Below are 26599 nucleotides of genomic sequence, written 5' to 3'. Positions count from 1 at the left end.
ATTCTGTACTGCAAAATTAAAAACATATTTAATTGCACAGTGAAGCAAACACTCCTCCTTAGCACTGATTTCTTTATACACTAGATGGCAGTAACTAATTCATTCGCTCCCTCTTTCACTAGCCAGTCTGTAAAAAGGATATGTTATTTTCGGAAAGAATAAACTCTCTCATTTATCGATAGTTGGAGGAACAGCGTGTCTGACAATCCAGGCGGAATAACCTGCCCGCACCAAGAATGTGGGCAGACCCCTGAATTCACCAATCATGTCTCCCCGACTTTGGGGGCGGGTCAGCGCTACGTATTGCTGGCTGCCTCCAGGCGGTTTCGTGGCTTGTGTTGTAGCTGCCGTTCGCTATGTTGCCGCTGAGCTTTGCTCTCTCCAGACACGTTTTACTGAGGAAGAGAATTTTAGCATCTTGTAAGAGGCCTGCTGCATTCATGACTACGTTCCTGATCAATCAGCCCCAGTATGCGTGGTTGAAAGACCTGGGACTGAAAGAAGAAAATGAAGGAGTGTATAATGGGATCTGGGGAGGAAGAGGAGAGGTAGGTTTGTAGCTTGAGGAACCCTGAACCAGGGGCACTGATTAAGAGTGGCTGACTTTCTGGATTAGGAAAAGCAGCTGCTGCTAAAAGCGGGAGGCGCCTGAAATCAATGTGCTGCCGAAAAAAGGAAGAAACTTGATAACTATGTTGCAATCGGACAGCTTTGAAACCCTATAAAGTTATTGTTTCTTGCAAAAAAATTTCTCCGTGGGAGAGCAGAGTAGAAACGTTTTTCTGCCCCATCCCCCGTTGTAGGCCCTCTGAAGTTAATCGTCACTAGCGCTGAATAATCACAGGTTTGTATGTGGTAATCTATTTAGGCTACAGTTTTTGGTATGTGTTATTTGGCTTACCCCCTTTGTAGGGCGATGTTATCTTGTTGCATCTAGTCTGGTCTGTCTCCCACTTGGAACATCTCTCCTTGGTTGGTGTAGTTTTTTCTGACACGCTTTGTGTTTAGTATATTTTTTGTATGTGTTTGCATTATTGCTTAAATTCCTTTTTGCATAAAAAAAGTCACTGTGTCTCCATCCCCCCCCATCCAATACACACCAATATTTTCCCCTAGTTATGCATATTCCTAACATGACTGTAAAATATTCTTTCTTTAGATTGTGACAACGTATTGCCCAGCTAACCATGAGCCAATAGCAAGTGTGCGACAGGTAAGTTTGTCTTTTCTCTTTCTGGTGCCTACTTAGAGCAAGGGCTCCAAAAAGGCACATGGTAGCTAAAGGCTAATTTGGAAGATAAAGTCCAGCACCCTGGTGAAACGGCCAGTCCTCCACCCCAGCTGCTAGGAAGGAGAGGGAGATGAAATTCTGATCAAGTTGCTGTCTGAGTCCTCTACCCATATTATTCTCTGGCAATCAGGTGGCTGGTAAATGTGAAGCTCTTGGTTTGCTGCTGGAATGGTCTCTCCCTCCCCAACCTCCTGCCTGTCTTTTGGAGGGAGAGGGACATTTTTGCTGTTCAGTCTCTCTCTAGTCCTGGAGGTGCTGCAGAAAAGGAGGAGATTCTGCTGCTACTCCCTTTCCATAATCTTTTTTAAGGAGTTGGGGATGTAAGGGAAGCTCCTATTTTGTGACTAGCTCTAGTGCCTGTTGCTTCTGTTCATAACTTTCTCATCCAAGTATCTGAAACTGACATGTCTCTTCATGGTTTCACTGCATAGCAGCAATGACATGGAACAAGAGTCTTCACAATTTCACTGGTCAACCTGTGCATCAACTTCCGTGCTGTGGTGCTTAACTAAATTTCTGCTCCCTTTATTACAAATACAACATTCCAAAACGTATGTCTGCACTGTGGGGAAAAAGGAAAAAAGGGTATTCTTAACATAGGTTAGCTCTGGTTAAAATATCAGTGAAGACGGCAGCTCAGCTAACTCGGGTTCACAGCTCGAGTGGCAGAGTCCTGTGACAGGGTTCCCGTAGGCTTTAACTCTTGTTAACCCAAGTTTAAAAGCAGAGTTGCTTTGTCTTTGCTACTGTTTTAACCTGAGTTAGCTAACCCTAGTTAAGACCCCTCCCCCCCCATTTTTTTTCTTTCAATGTAGATGTACCCTTAAGCTCAAATGCTTCCGTCTGGTCCTATAGGTGTGGTGAGCACAAACCAGTAGATCCAGATGGAGGAGATACAGCATGTGGGAGAGAGGGCTTGTTAGTCTATTCTCTTTATTCTCCCACCCTCCAAGTTTTCAGGCTTCATAGATCCAGTGAAGATGGGCTGGGTGCAAAGGAGTAAAGCTGGGAGGGTAGATACTCTGCAGTACTTTTTATTATCACTATTTTTTATTTTGTGTTAATAGTGGGATTTACAATAATAAAGCAAAATGTCACTAAATGGGCTATAAAAGTGGCAAAGAGTCCTGTGGCACCTTATAGACTAACATGCATCCGACGAAGTGGGTATTCACCCACGAAAGCTTATGCTCCAATACATCTGTTAGTCTATAAGGTGCCACAGGACTTTGCCACTTTTACAGATCCAGACTAACACGGCTACCCGTCTGATAAATGGGCTATGTATTCCCATGATTTTTTCCCATGGGGAATACAGCTGAAGGAAAACTTTATTTAAACTGTAAACTTTAGCTAGGATAGTAGATATGTTCCCCAGACACCTTGTGGTATTAACTTTCCAATTTAATTTTTGTTTCTAGCAACTGTCTTGTCAGCACAGTTAGAAACCAGCATGTCACGCTGTGAACACAGTTGCTTAGAATATAACTTTCCTAAAGAATGATACCTCCCAAGTCAGCACCGTCCACAGAAAATCCATTCTGCTTGAGTCATGCTCACTGCCTCTTCTGTATTTCAGCTTCAAGCATCCAAGAGTAAAGTAACTTCTGTGTTTTGTGTCCCACCCCCTGCTTAAATCCTTGTTCATTTAGGCCAGCTTGGAGGACTATGAAGAAACAATAAAGAAAGCTAAAGAGGCATGGAAAATATGGGCAGATGTAAGTTGACAAATGATTATTCATATTTTTGAAAGTGTCTCTACAGCAGATAAGGACCCCTGAAACCACAAAATTACCATTTTCTGTTGGAGACTTAAGACTCCATGTCCTATATGATACCTTAAACCTAAATTAACAAGGAGTCCGGTGGCACCTTAAAGACTAACAGATTTATTTGAGCATAAGCTTTTGTGGGTAAAAACCCCACTTCTTCAGATCTGTAGTCTTTAAGGTGCCACTGGACTCCTTGTTGTTTTTGTGGATACAGACGAACACGGCTAACCCCTGGTACTAAAACCTAAATTGTGCAGCAAGGACCTCATGATCACACAGCACCTTTTCCAAGCCCTCACTGCCCTCCAGGTCCAATGTGTTCGTTTGATATAAAATGCAAACCATTTAAATGTGTCTCCAAACTTTCAGTGTGCCCCAGACTTTTGTATTGTAATGTGCATTTGTACTATAGAAGCTGTTGTAGGGAGTGGAAGGAAGCTAAAAGTCTTTAAAGCTAAGTAAGAAAAAGGCTAAGGTGTGTGTGTGTGTGTAAGATGTTTCTTGTTTGGTTGGTTTGTCCTCTCCCGCCACCCTGAAGCGGCCCATGGAGGAGGTTTTAGTATCTAGGAGGGCAGTTGATCATTGTGGTAATAGGGAAGGCACTAATCTACTTTCCCCTTGGATAACTTTTTTAATTTTGGGAAAGATGGATATTGCAGTTCATTATTTTTCTCACCTCAGAAACCTTTTAGTGAAAATAGCTGCTCTTATCCCAATAATAATACATCCAACAATGATGGATAAATACATCAGGCCAAATTCTTGGCTAGGGTACATCAGCATATTTATGCTAGTTGAGAATTTGGCTCATCAGCGTTTTCTGCTGAAATTATCAGCAGTGAAATAGTTAACAAGGTTAACATTTAAAATATTCATAGTAGGTTTCAGAATCAATAAGTAGCTGAGTACGAATTGTTTCCATTAATATCAACAGTACTATAGTTTCAGCCTGCCTGCAGACTCTGGTAGATATTACTGGAATGATTACATAAAGCTCACGTCTTGAAGGTTGTTTTTGCAACCAAAAGGATTAGATGGCTTTTTTTTTTTTTTTGGATCGTTTAGCTTCTGTAGCATAGCTACATAAGACATCTCTTAAAACAGGGAATTGTGTTGCCGACTGCTCTGCCCTGTAAGTACATTATACACTACAGTCTAGCAAGATATTCACAATTCACTATGTGATATCAGGGCTGGCTGGACTACAAAGGAGGGCAGTAAAAATACATAGTGAGCGTGGTATGTGAGAAATTTGCTTTCTGACAGGTCCCTAAAGCTCATATCTGTTTGAAAATGGTCCACATGTATGCTGGAATGGGGTAAGGAGAACAGTAATTTGAAGTCTGCATTCAGCCAATGATGGTGTCTTAGCACCAGAACCCCTGAACCCTTAGTCTCATGAGCAGTTCTATTTGAGGCCCTGATTCAGCAAGAATTCAGCCTAACTTTAAACATGAGTAGCTCACTGTAGTCAGTAGGAGGAGAGAGGACAAAGGTACTGGTTGGTCTTCCCTTGATGGTCTGGCTGCAAGTGTCTGTAGCAGAAGGTGCAGTTTAGTCTCTGAATCAGTTTCTTTAAAAAAAAAAAAAAAATTTTTTTTTTGTCTAGGTTCCTGCACCTAAACGTGGAGAAATAGTGAGGCAGATTGGTGATGCCTTGAGAAAGAAAATCAAAGATCTGGGAAGCTTGGTAAGGTGTCCTGAGCAACGTGTACACATCTGAAAAAAGTCAAAATTATGTTTAACTCTGGTTTTAATGTAGCTCTGTGTAATTAAGTGAGAAATTGTTAGTTTTAATAACTTATAAATACTTTTTGGATTCCACTAATGATCTGTGGTAACAAGTAAGATGTTTTTTTTTTTTTTTTTTTTTAAAAAGGAAACTAAATGTAAGCCTGCATTTTTGGTGCCCTATTTTAAAAATAATGCCACTTCACTTTAGAGCAGGGGTGGGCAAACTATGTGGCCTGAGGGCCACATCAGGGTTCTGAAACTTTATGGAGGGCCGGGTAGGGAAGGCTGTGCCTCCCCAAACAGCCTGGCCCCTTCCCACTTCGTCTTCTCTGACTGCCCACCTCAGAACCCCTGATCTATCCAACCCCCTTGCTCCTTGTCCCCTGACTGCCCCCTCCTGGGACCCCCTGCCCCTAACCATCCCCCTTGGGACCCCATTCCCTATCCAACCCCCCCTGCTCCCTGTCCCCTGACTTCCCCGCCCCCTATCCACACCCCCGCCCCCTGACAGGCCCCCTGGGACTCCCATGCCTATCCAACCCCCCCATCCCCTGACCACCCCCCTCGCCTCCAAACTTCTACCCCATCCAACCACTCCCTGTCCCCTGACCGCCCCCCCAGGACCCTTTGCCTGTTATCTAACCCCCCCACTCCCCACCCTCTAACCATGCTGCTCAGAGCATCAGGACTGGCAGCCACGCCACCCAGAGCAGCAGCCACTGGCAGCTGAGGCTGCGGAGGAGGGGGGACAGCAGGGGAGGGGCCGGGGGCTCAAGAGCTGGGCAGGACGGTCCCATGGGCCAGATGTGGCTTGCAGGCTGTAGTTTGCCTGCCTCTGCTTTAGAGTTTTAAAGCGATGCCATCACAATTCTCAGGCTCAGAATTTGATCAATATTTTTCTTTTTCATCCACTGCCCTTTCTCCTTTCCTTCTTGTACCAGTTCACAAAAGCTGTATTTATTGTAACTTGTGTCTACGTGTGGGAAGCACTGCTTCAGTTTTTTAAAAGACAGTTTGTTTTTTAGGAAGTGGGCCACAAACATTTATGAATTAATAAACCTAGGATGGGGTTTTCAAAGGTGTTCAGAATTAGTCTAACTCCTGCTGCAGTTTCCACGGTAAACATCTGATGAAGTGAGCTGTAGCTCACGAAAGCTCATGCTCAAATAAATTGGTTAGTCTCTAAGGTGCCACAAGTACTCCTTTTCTTTTTGCGAATACAGACTAACACGGCTGTTCCTCTGAAATCTAACTCCTCTGACTCCCATTTGAGCCAGTCGTCAAATTCGCAGTGATTTTAAATGGACTCGGGAGCTAGCACTTGAAAAAAATCATATCTCTAATTCACAAATGAATCAGCTCTCTAATTCACAAATGGTCTTAAAACTACACTAGGCTCATGGTCACGCTGTCATCTCCAGTTTCTCCCTTTCCCCTAAGAGCATTGTCCTCAACACACCTGTCAAAACAGGAAAAAATGTAAGTGATTCTGAAACTGTCCTCTTTCCAAAGACCTTTACCATGCTCAACTGTCACCATGCTGCTTTCCCACCTTTCTGTGAGACAGGGCACTGATATTAAAATGGTCCTGAAAGAAGACTCCCTCTCATACAGAGCTTTTCAACCTGGGTTCTTTCTGGTGATCTGAAAAATAGTGAGAACTAAGATGTGGAGAACGAGGGCTTTAGGAGGTGAGATGGTCTGTGAAAGGATCTCAGTAAGTGCTGGTGCAGGATATAAAAGTCAGAGGATTGCTGCTGTTGGACCATTAGACAGTTTCCATGATGGAATTAGTGTGTTAGGTACCTCTGTGTTTACGCAGAGTACTGTTTTTCTGCCTAGTGTAGACAGACAGAGGATTGAAAAATGTGCTAAAGACAGCATGTGCTGCAGCTCTGAGTTGCTAAAGCATGAAGTTACTACAGGGTTCTCAACCTGATATGAGAAAAAAAAATACTAGAACCCTACTTAAAATCTATGTCCGCTGTTACACAGGAGATGATCATAATAGTATCTTTGGATCTTGGCTCTATGACTCCTAATGTGGTACTGAGATCCCATACAGATCCCTAGTAGTTTCAAACTCCCACTCCTTGCCTTGGGTGAACCCACCATCAGCCTTTTGGGAGGCAGAAATCACTCCAGCACCTTTACAGATACAGATGAATGTTGGTGGATTTAAAAAAAAAAATTAAAGTGCCCCTCCAACGTCCATCCCTTAGTCACAGACGAGGGCACCTCTTTCTCCTTGTGTGGCTGATCTTGAGTGCAGTGTGGTGCAGATTCATAGTGGCCATAAAGACAAGCTGCCCTTTGAACCCAGAGCTCAGACTCCTAGCCTGTTGTGTGTCTGCAGCAGTAGCAGGTGCCCTGTTCTGCAGCCTGCCCTGTCCCATTTGATACAGTTCCACGTGGGAAATTATTAGTTAAATTGGAGAAGATGGGGATTAATATGAGAATTGAAAGGTGAACAGCACTGCATTAGTCTTTTTCACGAGCCCATCAGGTTGGCGGCTCATAGTCATCCTGTCAACCGATACATCTGGGTCTTCATCAACCAGTACATCAATCAATACATTTGGGTCTTCTCTGTCGCTTCCAACTGGTAAGTCCTCAGCTTATAGCAAAAATATATAAACTGGCTATCAATAAATTTAGGCTTGAAATCAGACAAAAGTTTCGAACATCAGAGGAATGAATTTCTGGAACAGCCTTCCAAGGGGAGCAGTGGGGGCAAAAAACCTAACTGACTTCAAGACTGATCTTGATAAGTTTATGGCACGTAGCTGATCTGCAACTGCTACCACGAAATATCTCCAACAGCCGGTGATGGGACACTAGATGGAAAGACTCTGAGTTACTACAGAGAATTATTTCCCAGGTGTCTGGCTGGAGGGTCTTGCCCACATGCTCAGGGTCTAACTGAGTGCCATATTTGGGGTCGGGAAGGAATTTTCCTCCAGGTCAGATTGGCAAAGACCCTGGGTTTTTTTCACCTTCCTCTGCAGCATTGGACGTGGGTCACTTGCAGGTTAAAACTAGTGTAAATGGTGGATTCTCCATAACTTGAAGTCTTTAAATCATGACTTAAAGACTTCAGTAACTGAGCTGGAGGTTATGGGTCTATTACAGGAGTGGGTGGGTGAGGTTCTGTAGCCTGCAATGTGTAGGAGGTCAGACTAAATGATCATGATGGTCCCTTCTGGCCTTAAAGTCTGAGAGTCTAAAAAATGATTCCATGTGTTCTTAACATTGTCAGGTCTCACTAGAGATGGGAAAGATTTTTGTCGAGGGTGTTGGTGAAGTTCAGGAATATGTTGATGTCTGTGACTATGCTGTTGGCTTGTCCCGAATGATCGGTGGACCTGTCTTGCCTTCAGAAAGTAAGAACGTGTATTAACATTTGTATTTATAAAGTTCTGGATATAATGGAGCTCTTTCTACATTACTTCACTGTGGATTATATATTTATGCAAGTTACCAGTTTACTGTATCTGCTGTTGTGACTTGGCTGATCTACGTGATGACCTGTTTTGGCGCTACAGAGTGCGTTCATTTTTGCCTCAGTTAGAAACTACATACATACGGTGACAGAGAATTGAGTTCCTCTCCATTGACAAAGTCACTAAATCGAAGTATAAAATGAGTACAGCAAAATCTAGCTAGTTTGCACTGAGACATGAGAAACCTGTTGTCAATTCAACTTTACAGATTGATGAGCCATCAGCAAGAAACATGCTTGTACTCTTGTTTCCCTCATTATCCAACTGACATGATTACTCCTTACAACTAGTTTACCAGCATGCTGCAGAGTACAACTGTAACATAGCATATATTGCATGAGTAATTAGTTCCTACAAATAGACTTCACTAAAGCTATTAAAGTTCTGCTGAAAAATGAGATTATGCTATTTGATGGAAATATCTGGCTTGTGGATTATTGAAATAATATTCACTGTATTTTCCAGCAGATCATCTAGCTGGAATGTAAACAGCCTTTCTACATACTAAGATACGGCCATGCACCAGGACAGCTCTAGTACAATTTTGCTGAAACTGGCCTCTCTCCTTTTGTTCCTTAGCAGACTATCTGCATTGACTTCTTTGTGTCTGTCCTAACGGTTATTAGAAATATTGAATGAAGTCTGGTGAATCTACCAACAAGTAACTTATGTTGTGTTAAAAAATGTCCCACAATTGCCAATACAAAGGTAATAAATTGAGTGCTGCCCACATCAATGCAAATAAGATAAACTATCCACCTACTTCTGATAAACACTTGGGTAAATAGATGGGTCCCAAAAGTCAACAAACTTTGGCTCTGTCTCAGATCATGAAGATCTGTTGTAGTCCATGCCTTTTCTTTTCTCGTTTATTGAGCAAAACCGTCATGCACGTGCACACAATCAAATTGCTCTAATTTGTGTCTTTGTTTTCAGGACCTGGCCATGCCCTTATAGAACAGTGGAATCCTGTGGGATTGGTAGGAATTATCACTGCGTTTAACTTCCCCGTAGCAGTGTATGGTTGGAATAATGCAATTGCAATGATCTGTGGGAATGCTTGCCTCTGGTAAGATGCTCAAATACTTTAAACTAAAATACTGATAGTGGTAGTCTTTGCTTGTCACAGCAGAACTATGTTTGTAAGGATACTCTCAGGCATGTAAGGAATACTGTATTTGAAATGTCAGGTGTCTGTTTTTCATCCCACATTTATGAACTCTTCACATCTGATATTTCTAGGTTGGCTTCAAGTCCTGCTTAAAAGCTCTATTCTACCTGATACCGCATCCAGCACAATGACTGAAACAGCCCAATTAGGTATTGAGCCCTCTAGGCTCTACTATCATACAAATAATAAAGAATATGGTTGATATTTAAAAATTGGGTACATAGAGCTAGGCATTTGAATAAGTTGTTTGATTTTCAAAGGCTCTGGGTACCTGTAGCTCAGTTTCACTTCACTAGACGTTATGGATCTGTAACACCTCTAAATATTGAGCCACTTCCACCTAAGTATCTAGCATTAGACACTCAAATCTGAAAATGTCTGGCTAAGCTTACCGTGCCATACCTCTAACTCTGATTTCTTGCATAATACAAGAGTTGCATAAAGTATTTTGTATTCTGGGGAATGAAATTTGATTTTGCATTTTTTTTCTTAAAGGAAAGGTGCTCCTACAACGTCCCTCATTAGCGTAGCTGTTACAAAGTAAGTTTTTGAATATCTGTACATATAATTGCTTTTGCACTTTGTCTCTGAGATCTTGTGGCTGGGATGAGAGTGGCTTTGTCTCCTTCCCCTGCCGTACAGACAATAACAACGTATATTGAATAAATTCGTTCCCTTGGTTACCCCTTTTTTGAGTCCTCTGTTGAGCAGTAGCAGATGTCTGGGGTCTTGCAGTTCAGCTTCTCAGTGGAGGAGAAATCAATGATGGAGAGTCTGCATGATGCTGTAAGTGTAACATGTTTTGTATGTGCACATACCAGTTCTGAGTGAGACACTGAAACAGCATGCTGACGCTCCTGTCTTCCAGGAACCTCAGCCCAACACCAGTGCCTAGGTGTCAGGAAGCAACTTCAGGCTCTGATTACTGTCAGTTCTTGAGGCAAACTCTTCTGCTGCTTGCGCAGTTCTCTCTCTCTCTCTCCCCTCCCTTCCTCCCTCCTGAAGTTGCCTCAAAACAGAACCTGGCCTAATCCAAAACTAACAAGCCAGCATGTCCTCCCAAGAATCAAAACTTGCTCACATGCAAAGAAAGAAAACTTGGACAATTGTAACAGCGCCACTCGGTGACAGCTGTGATGACACTATCAGTACATTGAGGAGATGGCTTGCTATGTACTTTAACCCGTTTTGAGTAACGAAAGTACTACAATATTTAAAATACTGTTCATTCCTGAGAGTATGCCCCTCTCCCCCCCCCCCAAATGCTAGATGCTACTTCTGAGAATAATTTCATTGAATTTCCAAAGGAAATACTATGAATAATGCTATAATTGGGATTTTATGTGCTCACCTGTCTTCTCTTTGCCAGTTACATCCTGGAAGATGCATTATATTTTAAATATGTGGATTTTGTTATAAGCCTTACTATTACACTGGACAAAGATATTTTTGGAGAGGAGAATATATTTATCTATAAACAGTGCACCTGATACAGATGATACTCTTAATTTTTTTAATTTTTATTTATTTTATTTTTTTGTGACAAGGTGAAAATAGTAACTGCTGATTTTTATCACATGCATCTGACTGAGATCTCTCAAATCCTAGTCTCTCAAGAAATTTCTCTTTTTTTCTAGGATAGTAGCTAAAGTTTTGGAGGATAACAAAGTGCCCGGTGCAATCTGCTCCCTGATATGTGGCGGAGCAGATATTGGGTAGGCAAAACTCTTGTATTTTGTGGAGAAGGGAATGGCGGAAGGGTGGCTTACGGGAATAGTCTAGTTTGAAAATAGCTTTGCTCTCTGTGGGCCTTGTACTACCACTTAGAAACCAATTGAATCTACCTTGTTTTATTTGCCTTTAACCTGAACATGCCTGTCTATCCATAGACTCTTTAGTGCAGGAAACATCCTATTTTGATTATCTGGAAAGCGTCCAGTACATTGCTGGCACTACTGTAAATATGTAACTAATAATTCCATGGACCATTGCTGGACCAACCATGTTACTACAAATGTAACAAACTGTGAATCTAGCTTCTAGTTTGGTGAGGGTATTTGTCCCCATTTTTAACTCTTATTCTTCCCCTCTCCCCCTACTTTGTAGCCACATCTAACAAACTCTCTCAACAGCCATAAAGAATACAACCGGTGTGTAGTCCCTGCTATACCCCTTCCCCCAACAACCTTCATGGGCATGCCAGTTGGGGATGCTCACTCCATAGAGGTGCATGGGAGCCCACAAAGTGCCTAAAGCCTTGGAAGGCGTACACCCCAAGTTGTAGTTGATAGCATGGGCCTGAAGGAGGCATTAGGGTACTTAGCATGCCATTGGTGCTGTACAAACAGCAACCAAGTGCATAGGCAGCTTTGTTCCTGTATGCAGGGTTAGACTTCAGAGTTAGTGCAGATGTCGCAGTACTAGAATCTGACATGGAAATATGGCACTTATTCTGGCACATACGCTCCTTTGAGTTGCATTCCAGTTAGTCACTGACTTGATTCTTTTAAATCTGTTGTGTGTTCGTGGCTTTCAAAGGCTAAGATTTTGTCACGCATATTTTTAGTAAAAATCACGAACAGGTCATGGGCAATAAAGAAAAATTCACAGAAGCCCATGACCTATCTTATGCATGACAAAATTGGGAGCTGGGGGCTCCCCACACCACCCCTGGGGGCTTGTCTGGGAGCTGTGGGGTCCCTCCACCCCCCCGGTTACCTCCATGACTTGAACCCGCAGTGCCTGGGAGCTGCAGGGTCCCTGCCACCACCCGCGGTGGCTGGGAGCCCCCAGGGCACTCCCCTACCTTCTGTGGCAGCTGGGAGCTCTGAGCTCCGCAGTTCCCAGCCACCATGGGTGGTGGGGGGGACCCTGCAGCTCCCAGGCACTGCGGGCTCAAGTCACAGAAGTCACGGAATCTGTGACTTCCAGAGACCTCTGTGACAAAATCATAGCCCTAGTTATAATTAAGAAACCTATTTTTCATGTCAGCTTGCTCCAATTGTACATGCTTTTGAGGATAGTCATGTGTTCTCTTATGTAGCACAGCAATGGCAAGAGATGAGAGAGTGGACCTGCTCTCTTTCACTGGCAGCACTAAGGTGGGCAAGCAAGTGGCACTTATGGTTCAAGAGAGATTTGGTAAGTATGTAGATTTTTGCTTTTTCCCCTGTAAGTGTTTCGTTTGTTTAGGAAGCGGGGCTGAGGGAACTTTGACAAATAGAACTTGTCTCATTGCCGCCTTTTTTTTTTTTTTAAACTTGTGTTACAAGGGCAGCAGCAAAGCTGCATTCCTGCTAATTCTAGCCTAATCCAGGACTTTTTTAGATTCTCCTGAAATCTGGCCTCTGCTGAACTCAGTGGGCCTGCAAATTGGTTTTTGATGGCCTCTCTGAATCTAACTGATTCTTGTCTAGTGTGTGATAATGCCACTGTGGTCAGCACTGATTTCTGGGAGGGGTCAACAAAAGGATTCTTGGGCAACTGCCCCTCCCCACCAAGTGTAGCTGCCCCATCTCCCCCCCCCCCCCTTTTTTTTTTTTTTTTTTTTTTTTTTTAAAGAAAGAGGGAGGGTGTGTTGTTATCAGGACATCACAGATTGCCTCTGCTGCAGAAGTGTTGCTGAATCCTGGATCCATGCCCAGTTGTCAACATCTAGATATTTTTCAATGGGCAGTTCTCCAAATAAACCAAAAGCCTTGGGCCACTATCCCTCGATCCCTTTGAGGATTTTGGGTTGAATTTTGCACCCTCTTCAGTCACTCCCTGATTTGAACTATAGAATTCAGAGCAGCTTTCACTATCAAGGGCTCATCAAAGAATGGAAGGCCATACCTTCCCCCAAATTTAGAGATTTAGGACACTTGCCAGGAAAATAAGCACAAGTGCTAATTTTTCTTGTTGATTCCCTTTGATTTCATTAGCATCTCTCTCATTGTCCATGTCTTTCACACTCTGCACTACTTTAGTGGGTTTTTTTATTTATTTTTTTGTTTTTTTGTTAAAGCAAAAACTCTCACTGTAGGCTAGACTGTGTTACCCTTAGTCCTCGAGTAGTACCATTGGTTTCAGTGGGAGCATTCATGGAGTAAGTATTAGTCACTGTACAGGGACAGTCTATGGTTGTTGCTCACAACTAGCTTCTTAACTCACGTTATTATTTACTTATTTTAACAGGACGGAGTCTGTTAGAGCTTGGTGGAAACAACGCCATTATTGGTAATACCCAATATAATAATCTCTTCTCATCCAATTTACTTTTAATGTTAATATTAACATAGTAGACTGATCTTTTTATCAGGGGTTGTTGTCTTCTGTGTATGGAAAATACCTAGCATACAGTGAATGCTATTACAGCTGAAGGCCCAGATTTAATAAGTTCCTTAAGCAAGTGCCTGACTCGAAACACATGAAATACCCTGCTGAATCAGGCCTAAGTAATATGTGAATAATGATCCCTCCCCCTCCACACACACCTCCCTTCTCATGAGCAGTCCTCTACCTCCCAGCTCTCAAGGCTCTACATCTTAGTCACTATCTTCCAGTCAAGGACTAAATGGAAATTCCTTTGGTTTGTCAGTGCCTCTCCTTAACTGGCCAGAGGGATCACTGTGGAACAAAACACCCTTAAAAAGCTGAACAGGCAGCCTCTGATATTGGCATTGAGGGATGGGGTTTATAAAATTGCACTCAGGTGTTTCACATGGTTGTGCTGAACATAAATACTGGATCATAAGACCGCTATTTTATAGGGCTTCTCAAGCTAAAAATAGTAAAGCTACTACCTCTGTTCTCTATTAACTGAAAACTGTAAAATCTGAATTTATTTTTTCCAGTTGTTGCTTTTCCCAACATTGCTTTATTTATTTATTTTTGCATTGCACTCTATTTGGGCGGTAAGTCTAGAATGGTCATTTTTCCATCCCGGTTGTTGTGTACTAGTGCACTGCTGTTCTGGGTTTGCAGTATTCTGGGGGACAAACTAATTTAGGAAAATACAAGTGAAAAAAGGTCAAGAAAAATTTGTCTATGTATTGGGCCGTGGGGATGTGATTTTATTTATTTATTCTGGTACATTCAAATGTTGGGCTGAGGACCATGTTTAAGGATGGCTTTAATTGCGGGTAGCTGTGTTTTTTAGTGTTCTAGAATATATTTATACTATATATTTATACTATATTCTATATATAAGTGCCAGCCAATAGGCACATAATTCTGGGAAAACATTCTTAAGAAAAATACCTATTTCCCTCTTTTTATTGCCCAGTAGTATAGTTCAGATTTAAGTATCTTAAAGCCTGATCTAGTGCCCATTGAAGTTGATGTGAGTCTTTCCATTGACTCCCAGGGAGTTGGTTCAAGGTCTTAGGGAGCAGCTGGGGGCAGCTCGGGTAGCTATATACAGGCTACCTCTGCTCAAGTGAATGTGCTACAAGATCAGGGTGGCCATGGCAGCATGGTCTGCAGCTCAGGGTACGTACTTGAGTTTGTATTCAGCAGGTCGGGCAAGATTGTACTTGAGCAGCTAACCTGAGCTGCAGCTTGTGCCACTGCAGCCATGCTGATGCTAACACACTACCTCATGCTAGCACATGTATGACTACCTGAGCTGGGAATTCTACCTCCTTGCTACTATGTAGATGTAACCTTAATGGGGGCAGGAGAAATGTACGCGAGTTAACACTTGATGTCTTGGTACACGTTTCCCCTCTATTGCACACTTTTAGCTTTCGTAGATTGTTAAATTTCTAACCATGCTAATGGATATCAAATCCCTCTGAAACTCGCTAAGTTTTATTTCTATGTCTTGTGGCAGGAAGTAGCATAGATTCTCTTTCTGTGGTTTTAAACGTACTGCCTTTCGTGGTCATGGGCTTGTTTGTGTGACAAGTGTAAAAGTTGCCTGATCGCTCTTGCCTTTTATTTAATAATCTTGTAAACCTACAAAGTTCCTGTTGGCTAATCTGTCTGAAGGCATTTGGAACAATCAAACCCCAGTATGACACCAGTTTGAGCTATATTAATTTTTAAACTTGCCCCTTCTTTTTCTGCTTCATGATTTTTTTTTTTTTTTAATTTTATTTTGCTGCCCTGGCTCCACTGAATTAGTCACTTGTGCCCTTCGGCATTGATCCTCCATGCTATCTGATGGCCCTTTGGTGTTGTTTCTCCATGCCATCTGGGTTCCACTCAAGCAGAATGGAGAGGGGAGGGATGCAGGAAGCTGGTTGCAGCTTCTTGATTCACAATCAAGTTGTGTTGCTTGGGAACTTTGTTCAAAGTGGCCTGGAGAACCAAATCTTTGTGCTTAATTCCAAATACATACAGGAAACTAGTTTTAAAGTGTCCGTAACCTATACTATTCATTCATCTCTTTTCTAGTGCTACCTGAAAGGCCTGATAGAGTTTACTATGTTGACTAATTTGTGTATACTGAATTTAGAGGGGCTTGAAACCAGAAGCCAATAACTTACACCTTGATGTTCAATTCCTCTTTTAAGTGTTTGAAGATGCAGATCTTAACCTAGTCATCCCCTCTGCTCTATTTGCTGCTGTGGGGACAGCCGGCCAGAGATGCACAACTGCCAGAAGGCTGGTGAGTAAATATGTATTGTACAGTTGGGATAGTTAAATCATCCAGTATGAAGTTGGAGAACAGGCAGTAGTATTCTTAAAACATACTTCTAATGCATCTAAAGCCAGTGCGACAGGAAAAATGACTATTCACCTGCAGGTCATGATTGAAAGTTCCAGAACTATTTCCTTACATGTTGTTTTTAAAAATGCCCAATGACACTAAAACTATAAAATATAAAATCTAATATTTCTCATCCTTTATACTCATTGAATTTCACTTTGCTTTCATTGCCAAGGCAGTCATCTGCATTTATTTGAAATATACTGCAGTTCCTGCTAGCAAGTAGTACAGTGTTTGGATTACAGCATATAGGGATTTTCTTTAGTTTTTAAACAAGTAATTTGTCAGATTAAAATTGTTTTGACCATCTCCGATGATATTATTTTATAAAAGCTTGTTTTAACAAAATCTAAATATTGGATCCTAATTTAACTGGTGTCCCTTTTACATGAATAGTTACTGAACAAAACAATAATTTGAGCAGGAAAACTTCAGCTAGTTTGCCCAGTCTAGGATTCTAAAACTAATGTGTTTAGCGCTCAAATATTTTGTCTAATTATTACACTTCAGACTTCAAAGCAATTTTGGTAAGAGGAAGTTCTTCTCAAACTTGGTAGAAGCTTTAGAAAGACATTTATAATGAATGAGGGAGATCCATTCTAAATGAATGTTGCAAATTAACCATAAGCAAACAAAGCAAGAATAACATATCAATGTGTTTTCACCATTTATTTTGACTTGTGTTTAGTTTTAAATTGATAGTTTATGTACTGGATTTTTGTGTAAGCTCTTGATTTTTGTGTAGCATGAGACTTCACAACAGTAATTTGATATCAAACTTCGCTTGAGATGGGGAGTAGCACTTTTTTTCATAGAATCATAGACTATCAGGATTGGAAGGGACCTCAGGAGGTCATCAAGTCTAACCCCCTGCTCAAAGCAGGACCAACCCCAGCTAAATCTGTTTTTTTTTTTTTTTTTAAACTGACTGGAGTGTGAAGATTATCAAGGCTCTACTGTACATTTCAGTACTTTTGTAGTGAGAGAGGCTACATGTCTTCAATTTTCCATCCAGTGAGCTGGGGTAGGGTGGGGTGAGAGAAAATATTTCAGAGTTGCTAAATAGATTTAAAATCTATTTATCTTCTCTTTGTATTACTGGGGATTGATTCCTCTTCTACAGGCATTTTGTTGCTAACTCTCACAATGTTATCATGAGTCTTAGGATATTTGGAGGGAGTGTGTGTGTGTGTGTGAGAGGGAGAGGGAGAGAGAAAGAGGGAATCTCAACTTTTCATTTGGAAAAATATGCCTTTTAGACCTTGTGGAGGAAAGCTTTGAAAATGTGACCTGTGCGTTCCCTGAAGACCCAGAAACCATAAGGCAAATTCAGACCCCCCTAGTTAAAAAAGAGAATAGCTTTTAAGCCAATCTCATGATTTTTGAAGCCTTATTTGGGCTTTTTTTGAATGCTTGAGGTTATTATATAGCTCCTATTCTGCAGGGCTGCCCAAAGCTCAACACACAAAGCTTTTTTGCAAATTTCAACAGCTGTGACATATTACTAACTGTACATAAAACTCTTGTGACTCTATTTAGTTCTTGCATGAAAGCATCCATGATGAGGTGGTGGAGAAACTTGCTAAGGCCTATGCACAGATTCGCATCGGTGACCCATGGGACTGTAAGTAGGGTTTTATTTTATTTGCTTCTACTTATGGAGGGAAAAGACTGTTACAAAATGATCAAGTTAGCCCCTCTTCTAACTGAAGCTGTGAAATAAGAAGGAGGAATCTAATTAATCCTAATTGTTTTGTTTATCTTCCTTTTGTTTGTGGCTATTTTCCCAGCTATCATGGTGATAGGCATGTTAGAAATGTATACAGTTGTCTTTGTCTTTGAACTCTATGTAATATGCTCTTTTACTTTTCAGCTACCACTCTGTATGGGCCTCTCCACACTAAACAAGCAGTGACGATGTTCCTTGGTGCAGTGGAACAAGCCAAACAGCAGGGTGGCTCGGTGGTGTATGGTGGGAAGGTGATTTTTTTTACTATCCGGGCTGTTAGAATAGAGCATCAGAAAAATGACCACAGATTGGTGGGTCATGGAGAGCATATTCCGACTGAATGTATCCAGTGCTGTCAGGGACTTCAAATATGTAAGTCTATCAAGTCAGACATGTGGAGGGTGGGGATGGCTCCACCTGACATCTGAGGCAACATGTTTTAGAGAATCGAGGCGAGTCTGGGAAAATGAAATTCTGAATTCAATGTCAGCTCTTCCACTAACTCAGTGTCTGGCACTGGACAAGTCTCTTGCACTTTCCACAATCTGTGGAAAGAGGATACTGCTTTCCTTATTCCTGTGTTGTTTAATTGCAATTCACATTTTCACAAAAAGAAAAGCAGCTGCCCTCCCCTCCAAACCCTGGCCTCCCATTCTCAATGAAACACAGAAGTTAGGGCTCTGAATGACAGCCTGAGTCATGTAAGCATCCCCGTGGAGCAGGATAATAAGCTCTTAACCAGGCCTTCCATTTGGATTATTGCAATCTCCCTGACACCCATATTTTCCCAGGTTTCTGGCTGGTGGGTCTTGCCCACATGCTCAGGGTCTAACTGATTGCCATATTTGGGGTAGAGAAGGAATTTTTTCCCAGTTCAGATTGGCAGAAACCCTGGGGATAGAGGGGATTCACCTTTCTCTGCAGCGTGAGGTACGGGTTACTTGCTGGTTTGAACTAGTATAGGTGGTGGATTCTCAGTCACTTGAAGTCTTTAAATTATGATTTGAGGACTTCAGTAACTCAGCCAGAAATTAGGGGCCTATTACAGGAGTAGGTGGGTGGGGTCCTCTGGCCTGAAATGTACAGGAGATCTGACTAGATGATCGTGATCATCCTTTCTGGCCTTAAAGTCTGAGTCTTTATCTCCACCTTCAGTGCATTCAGAACATCGCCAGTAAAGTGATCTTCCCTGCTTGCCATTCACAACACAAATGGGAAGAGAGAAGTTTACCTGGCTGTCTGCAATTTGATTTTGTGTGTATAATTGTGTGTGTAATTCTGTACATTTTTCTTTTCTATTCTAGATGTGTTACTGAGTAGAACTTGGTACAGTATGTTCAGTTTAGCTACTCATAGAAGGTTTTCTGTTTCTCGCTGCAAGAGATAGTTACTGCATCCAAACCACTGAATGGGATGCAACTAAGTGTACCTAGTTCCTAAGCCAAAGACTGATTTGTCTGAAGCAATAACTTGGCTATCACTTTTTTTGTGTGTGTTTTGAAGGTTCTAAATCGCCCTGGTAACTATGTTGAGCCAACAATTGTGACTGGCCTTCCCCATAATGCATCCATCGTGCACACTGAGACATTTGCCCCCATTCTTTATGTGCTGAAATTCAAGGTAAAACAAAATAGGAGGAATTAAATGAGCTTTGCTTCAGTGTTGTTTCAATAGTGCATATGTCTTGTATGTTAAATTAAACCATGCAAGGGGGAGAGGGAGGAAGAGAGAAGTATTCCCATGTGTGTGTCATGTTCATGAAACGGTCCTAATAGGTGTATTATTGGCCAATTATTATGGTTCTCAACTGTAGGGGTATCCAGCATAACTGCATGGCTCAGGACTTGGTTATGTTTATATATCTTATTTAAAAAGCACCCAGGCATAAAGATGGGAGTCTATACAGGACTGTAGATATTTATTGCGTAGATTGGGGGAAAAAAAGCTCTTTGTCATTGCCTTTCTGTACAGCCTGGCATGCTAATAGCTGTACATCTAGTCACATATTTGCCATGTGATTAACAAGATGCATCATGGCGCTAGTTTAAGTTAGCATTCTGTTTTTCATGGTACCTTTCTGTTGTGTTCACTGCTTGTCTTCAGTAGTCCTGGCATAATTACTTATGTAATTCCTTCTAGACAGAAGAAGAGGTCTTTGCTTGGAATAATGAAGTAAAACAAGGTCTCTCTAGCAGCATCTTCACCAAGGATTTGGGCAGGATTTTCCGCTGGCTTGGGTATAACTCGTACATTTTTCCTCTTTCTAAAACACAGGATTGTCTAATTTGCAAACACTTAGTCAAATATTACTTCTTCAACATTAAAGCCTCTTTTAGAGAAGACACCTGGCTCTTTTCCTTACCATGTGACTACAGAAGATCACATCATTTGTCTATCTTGTCTTTGCTCTTAGGCCTAAGGGATCAGACTGTGGTGTTGTAAATGTTAACATTCCAACCAGTGGGGCTGAGATTGGAGGTGCTTTTGGTATGTTAATTACATTTCCTACCTTGATGTTTTGGAACAAATTGATAGATTTAATAGCAGTAAGTCACCACGACCAGATGGTATTCACCCAAGGGTTCTGAAGGAACTAAAATATGAAATTGCAGAACTACTAACTCTGGTATGTAAACTCTCGCATAAATCAGCCTCCGTATCAGATGACTGGAGGACAGCTAATGTGACACTGGTTTTTAAAAAAGGCTCCAGAGGCAATCCTGGCAATTACAGGCCAGTAAGCCTGACTTCAGTATCGGGGAAAATTGATTGACACTATAGTAAAGAACAGAATTATCAGACACATAGATGAACATGATTTGTTAGGAAAGAGTCAATATGGCTTTTGTAAGGAGAAAGCATGCCTTACCAATCTATAAGAATTCTCTGAGGGTGTCAGCAAGCATGTGGACAAGGGGGATCCAGTGGATATAGTGTACTTGGGCTTTCAGAAGGTCATTGACAAGGTTCCTCACCAAAAGCTCTTAAGCAAAGTAAGCAGTGATGGGATAAGAGGGAAGTTCCTCTCATGGATCAGTAACTGGCTAAAAGATAGGAAAAAGAGTAGAAATAAATGGTCAGTTTTCACAGGGGAGAGAAATAGGATCCCCCAAGGATCTGTACTGAGACTAGTGCTGCTCAACACATTCATAAATGATTTGAAAAAGGGGTGAACAATGAGGTGGCGAAGTTCACAGACAATACAAAATTACTCAAAATTGCAGTCAGCTTTGGACTTTATTAATAGTTACAAAGGGATCTGTCACAACTGGGTGACTTGGCAACAAAATGGCTGATAAAATTCACTGTTGATAAATGCAAGGTAAAGCACATTGGAAAATATAATCTCAACTACACATACAAAATAATGAGGTCTAAATTAGTTGTTACCACACAAGAAAGATCTTAGTCATTGTGGTTAGTTCTCTGAACACATCCACTCGATGTGCAGCGGGAGTCAAAAAAGCTAACACTGTTAGGAACTATTGGGAAAGGGATTGATAATGAAAGAGAAAATATCATAATGCCACTCCATAAATCCATGGTATGCCAACACCTTGAATACTGCGTGCCATTCTGGTCGCTCCAGCTCAAAAAAAGATATTAGAATTGGAAAAGGTACAATGAAGGGCAGCAAAAATGATCAGGGTTATGGAACTGCTTCCATATGAGGAGAGATCGAAAAGACTGGGACTGCTCAGCTGAGAAGAGAGATGATTGGGAGGGGAGGACTGTGATAGAGATCTATAAAATCATGACTGGTGTGGAATAAAGAAGTGAATAAGGAAGTGTTAATTTGCTCCTTCACAACACAAGAACCAGAGGTCACCCAATGAAATTAATAAGCAGCAGGTTTAGAACAACTATAAGGAAGTACTTCATGCAACACACAGACAACCTGTGGAACTTGTTGCCAGGGGATGTTGTGAAGGCCAAAAGTATAACTGGGTTCAAAAAAGAATTAGATAAGTTCATGGAGGATAGGTCCATTAGTGGCGATTAGCCTAGATGATCAGGGACACAACTTGGTGCTCTATGTGTCCCTAAACCTCCAACTGCCAGAAGCTGGAACTGGACTAAAGGGCATGGATCATTCAATAATTGCCCTGTTCTGGTTGTTCCATCTGAAGCATCTGGCACCGGCCACTCAGAAGACAGGATGCTGGGCTAGATAGGCCAGGGGTCTGAACCAGTATGGCCATTCTTATTTTATGATGCTTTTAGATGATCCTGTTACACAGCAGTGGGGCCTATGGTATAAACCTGAGGTTCAATTTTTTAAAAAAGTACTTTTTTTTTTTTTTTTTCTTATGAACACACTGTTTTCTTCTTGCATAGCTTCTGGTAAAGACTAGTCATAGCATTGCCACTTTAAGGATTGCTTATTTCAGGTCTTCTGACTTCACTTGATTTTAAAGGCCAACATCTACCCAATTTCTTCACTGTAAATATACAGAAATCAATGTTATTGCTCTGCATTTTGCTAGTGTAGCAGAGACTAGAATTTGGCCAGTGGCAAATTTTCTGTTCCATTAAAAAAAACCCTTTATCTAATAAAAGAATAGCATATGGAACATTTATTGCTATGAAGGAAAGGTAACACCCATCAACAAGGTATTTTGGATGTTAGAAAAGATCTCATAGCTTAGGAGAACAACCTCTCAGTGGGCTGAAAGCACAAACTGTTAAAACCAAAATTCCAATTGCTGCATGCATAAGAAAAATGGCTTTTAAAGATCTGCTGTGCATGTGTATACATCATGCCAACTACTGCACTTCTTCCTAAGGGGATCTGTAAAACATATATTCACCTTTTGCACTTCTCTCTCCTAAACCTCCCCACCCTGCAACAAAAGAAAATAAAACTGTCACAGCATTGCTCTCACACTACATAGTTATTTTCTTCAGTTAAAACCAACCATTCATATAATACAGTTATCAACAGGAAGGCAGAGAGACAATAGTGTGTGAAGGCCAGCAATTTCAACCTGAGTATGTGGAGGTGGGTCTCTGTTTTTCTTCTAAAGTTGGGGAAGGAGAGGAGCTTTTTTACTTCTGAGAGTTTTAACTGAATTTATAAAAAACTCTCATCCTCCCTGCGGTACAAATATAACTTTGGTTGAAGTGTGGGAGCATAAAATAACCACAAAGGAGCTTCTATCCCACAGTGGAGTAACTTTTTTTTTTTGTTTTTGTTTTGTTAAGGTGGTGAAAAGCACACTGGTGGTGGAAGAGAATCTGGCAGTGATTCCTGGAAACTGTACATGAGAAGGTCCACTTGGTAAGAGCGAGGCTTACATAATTTAGCTACATATAAATGTAAAAATGCACAGGGAAACTTGCTAAAGTTGATAGCTTGTAAATCTTAAGTTGCAAGAGAACTTCCAACAGCAGCAGTAATAGTCCCTTAGTGGTAGTGTGGGCACTACTGGAACTTCCTAGCTAGTAGCAGTCTCAGAGATTGGTCAGTGGTCTGCTGGCTAGACTGCCCAAAGAGCTACAGAGACCAACAGATTATACCTGTAATTGGTTAACTATTTGTTACAAGAATCTGCCCTTTTTTAAAGAACAAAAAGGAGATCTATTCTTCCAAGAAGGAAGTAGAGTATTAAAAACATCCAATACAAGGCCAAAAATCTAGATACCCATCCTTTTTGGAAAAGGGGGAAAAGCCCTGACATCTATAGAAGGTATTATCTTTTTAAATATATTCATTTTAATCTTCCTGATCTTGAACTTGACTGAGTAAAATATAATTGCTCTGATTTGTAAGGAAATCTGTGAGCTGGTCTCTACAGAGAGTAAGGTCACTACTGATAGTGGCAAGTATTTAGATAAATACTTAATTTCTATGAATGCCCATTTTTACTGGGTGACTATTGACACACAGCAGCAAACACATGTCCTAAACCATATGTATGCCAATAACTAACATCCTTGTTTCTGTATGCAGAGGGCCACATAGTATAGACGAGGAAGTAGAAGTTGCTTTCAGTAGTAGAAATCTGTCTGCCACAACACTCTTGGTTGGAGACAAATGGAGGATTATATCTTCTCTTCAGTCGGGTGAAGAGGAGGTAGTTAGGAAGGGGATACAATCCTCCTGTGTTGCCCAATTTCTACACTATAGAGATTGGTAAAAATGACTTTTCGCCATGCTTTTTAATTTAAAACAAACTGGCAACTGCGTTAAGGAAGGCTTGTATAATTGAAATGGTTCTTGTAATTGGTTTCAATGATCAAGTCTATTTCCTAAATTTTTCTTGTTTTCTCTTTCAGTACAATCAACTACAGCAAGGATTTGCCTTTGGCTCAAGGAATCAAGTTTCAATAACAACCTTGTGAAACTGGGTATTCTGAAAACTCCTGACATTTCAGAGCCATGCACTTTCTAACCTTTATAATTGAGATAATGATTTGAAACTATATTGCACCAAAATAACGGCAGCAGCTACCATACTTCCATGCCAGAAAGCCAATTGTTATATTTTGCATCAATTTAAATAGTGTATCAAATTCTTATTTGATCTTTGGGGGAGGGGTTTTGCACTGGATTAAAGTGGCTTGCAGAATTTTACCATGCCTTTTCTATGTACTGCAGTGTCTTCAGAATTTCTATGCCCTTGTCCAAACACTGATCTTGCTGCGGGTGTGGTTGTTAGATCCACGCTTCAGAAATGCATGTTTAGTGTTTAACCAGTACTGGTCCCATATCAGGGACTGTAGTACGGGGGCTGCTGAACCCCTCTTAAATGTATAAATAAAAGCACATTTCAGAGACTCACGATGCTTCTGACTTTTTTTTCCATGACTGACATCGGGATAGGACTCTTCACCTTACTGGTCCTATGTGAGCTATTACATGATTTGGCTACAAATGTCACAATCCTGCTTCTTGCAGCACTAGCTGAGCCTGGGCTCTTCATAGCATGTAATAATTTTATAAGTAAAACAAGATAGATTATCAACTTAAAATACTTGATAGTTCTATAGGATGGGAAGTGTTTTGGGTGGCACTTTCTAAAGAACTGAAAGCTGACCTGATTCTGCTACTCGAGCAGTCAATGGGAATTTTAGCAGAGTTAGGCCGATTCCAAACATTTTTGAACATCTAGCCTTTGATTGTAAACTGACTTATTTAAATTAGGACATAGCCTTTGTAGAGACATGAAGTGCATTGCTTGAGACATTCAAAACTAGACCGCCCAGTCCCCGAGCAGCAGATTGATCACTAGTCATTACATGATTAAACTGTTTCCCCTTCTTGATGCTCCTCAGTTCTTGGAGAGACTTCAGGGAAATTCTCAGTTTCAAGCACCTCTGCCACTGCCCTTGTTCATTGCGGACTACTGCCACCATTTAGCTCCTTTATAGAGAATAAGTAACAAGCACCTGCATATTATTGGGACTATAATTCCATCTAGGGGTTTGCTGATCTCACAAATCATAGAATCATAGAATATCAGGGTTGGAAGGGACCTCAGGAGGTCATCTAGTCCAACCCCCTGCTCAAAGCAGGACCAATCCCCAATTAAATCATACCAACCAGGGCTTTGTCAAGCCTGACCTTAAAAACTTCTAAGGAAGGAGATTCTACCATCTCCCTAGGTAACGCATTCCAGTGTTTCACCACCCTCCTAGTGAAAAAGTTTTTCCTAATATCCAACCTAAACCTCCCCCACTGCAACTTGAGACCATTACTCCTTGTCCTGTCCTCTTCTACCACTGAGAATAGTCTAGAACCATCCTCTCTGGAACCACCTCTCAGGTAGTTGAAAGCAGCTATCAAATCCCCCCCCCCTCATTCTTCTCTTCTGCAGACTAAACAATCCCAGTTTCCTCAGCCTCTCCTCATAAGTCATGTGTTCCAGACCCCTAATCATTTTTGTTGCCCTTCGCTGGACTCTCTCCAATTTGTCCACATCCTTCTTGTAGTGTGGGGCCCAAAACTGGACACAGTACTCCAGATGAGGCCTCACCAATGTCGAATAGAGGGGAACGATCATGTCCCTCGATCTGCTCGCTATGCCCCTACTTATACATTCCAAAATGCCATTGGCCTTCTTCGCAACAAGGGCACACTGCTGACTCATATCCAGCTTTTTGTCCACTGTCACCCCTAGGTCCTTTTCCGCAGAACTGCTGCCTAGCCATTCGGTCCCTAGTCTGTAGCTGTGCATTGGGTTCTTCCATCCTAAGTGCAGGACCCTGCACTTATCCTTATTGAAATCATCAGATTTCTTTTGGCCCAATCCTCCAATTTGTCTATGTCCCTCTGTATCCTATCCCTGCCCTCCAGCATATCTACCACTCCTCCTAGTTTAGTATCATCCGCAAATTTGCTGAGAGTGCAATCCACACCATGCTCCAGATCATTTATGAAGATATTGAACAAAACCGGCCCCAGGACCGACCCCTGGGGCACTCCACTTGACACTGGCTGCCAACTAGACATGGAGCTATTGATCACTACCCGTTGAGCCCGACAATCTAGCCAACTTTCTACCCACCTTATAGTGCATTCATCCAGCCCATACTTCTTTAACTTGCCTTCTTTAACAAGGCCCTGCTCCCACCTCATGTCCAGGTATGAGCATCCACGGTCTCTAACTGTGGGAGACCGTGTCAAAAGCTTTGCTAAAGTCAAGAAACAATACATCTATTGCTTTCCCTTCATCCACAGAACCAGTAATCTCATCATA

At 41.6% G+C, this 26599-nt stretch overlaps 1 protein-coding gene across 1 annotated transcript; it reads left to right on the top strand.

The window, feature by feature from the left end:
* Positions 1 to 305: 305 nt before the first annotated feature.
* ALDH7A1 (aldehyde dehydrogenase 7 family member A1) lies at positions 306 to 24678 on the top strand. Its single transcript, XM_048850537.2, has 18 exons — positions 306 to 548; positions 1160 to 1213; positions 2944 to 3009; positions 4673 to 4753; positions 8057 to 8180; positions 9237 to 9369; positions 9967 to 10011; positions 11109 to 11186; positions 12515 to 12612; positions 13648 to 13689; positions 15972 to 16066; positions 17708 to 17792; positions 18042 to 18148; positions 19401 to 19517; positions 20037 to 20134; positions 20311 to 20384; positions 23103 to 23178; positions 24177 to 24678. The coding sequence occupies exons 1-18, from the start codon at positions 357 to 359 to the stop codon at positions 24229 to 24231; spliced, it is 1620 nt and encodes a 539-aa protein (XP_048706494.2). The 5' UTR covers positions 306 to 356; the 3' UTR covers positions 24232 to 24678.
* The last annotated feature ends 1921 nt before the right edge of the window (positions 24679 to 26599 follow it).

Source organism: Caretta caretta, chromosome 5 (genome assembly GCF_965140235.1).
Source record: "Caretta caretta isolate rCarCar2 chromosome 5, rCarCar1.hap1, whole genome shotgun sequence".
Lineage (NCBI taxonomy): Eukaryota > Metazoa > Chordata > Testudines > Cheloniidae > Caretta > Caretta caretta.
Note: the sequence above shows the minus strand (reverse complement) of the source record. Positions and strands in the feature narration are given on the sequence as shown.

Bases quoted from the DNA above. Each gene is read 5' to 3' on its own strand.
- ALDH7A1 (XM_048850537.2), top strand. From the start codon at position 357: ATGTTGCCGCTGAGCTTTGCTCTCTCCAGACACGTTTTACTGAGGAAG. The intron at 13,690-15,971 runs GTAATACCCAAT...TCCTCTTTTAAG, and splicing joins TGGAAACAACGCCATTATTG to TGTTTGAAGATGCAGATCTT. The intron at 19,518-20,036 runs GTAAAACAAAAT...AATTCCTTCTAG, and splicing joins TTTATGTGCTGAAATTCAAG to ACAGAAGAAGAGGTCTTTGC.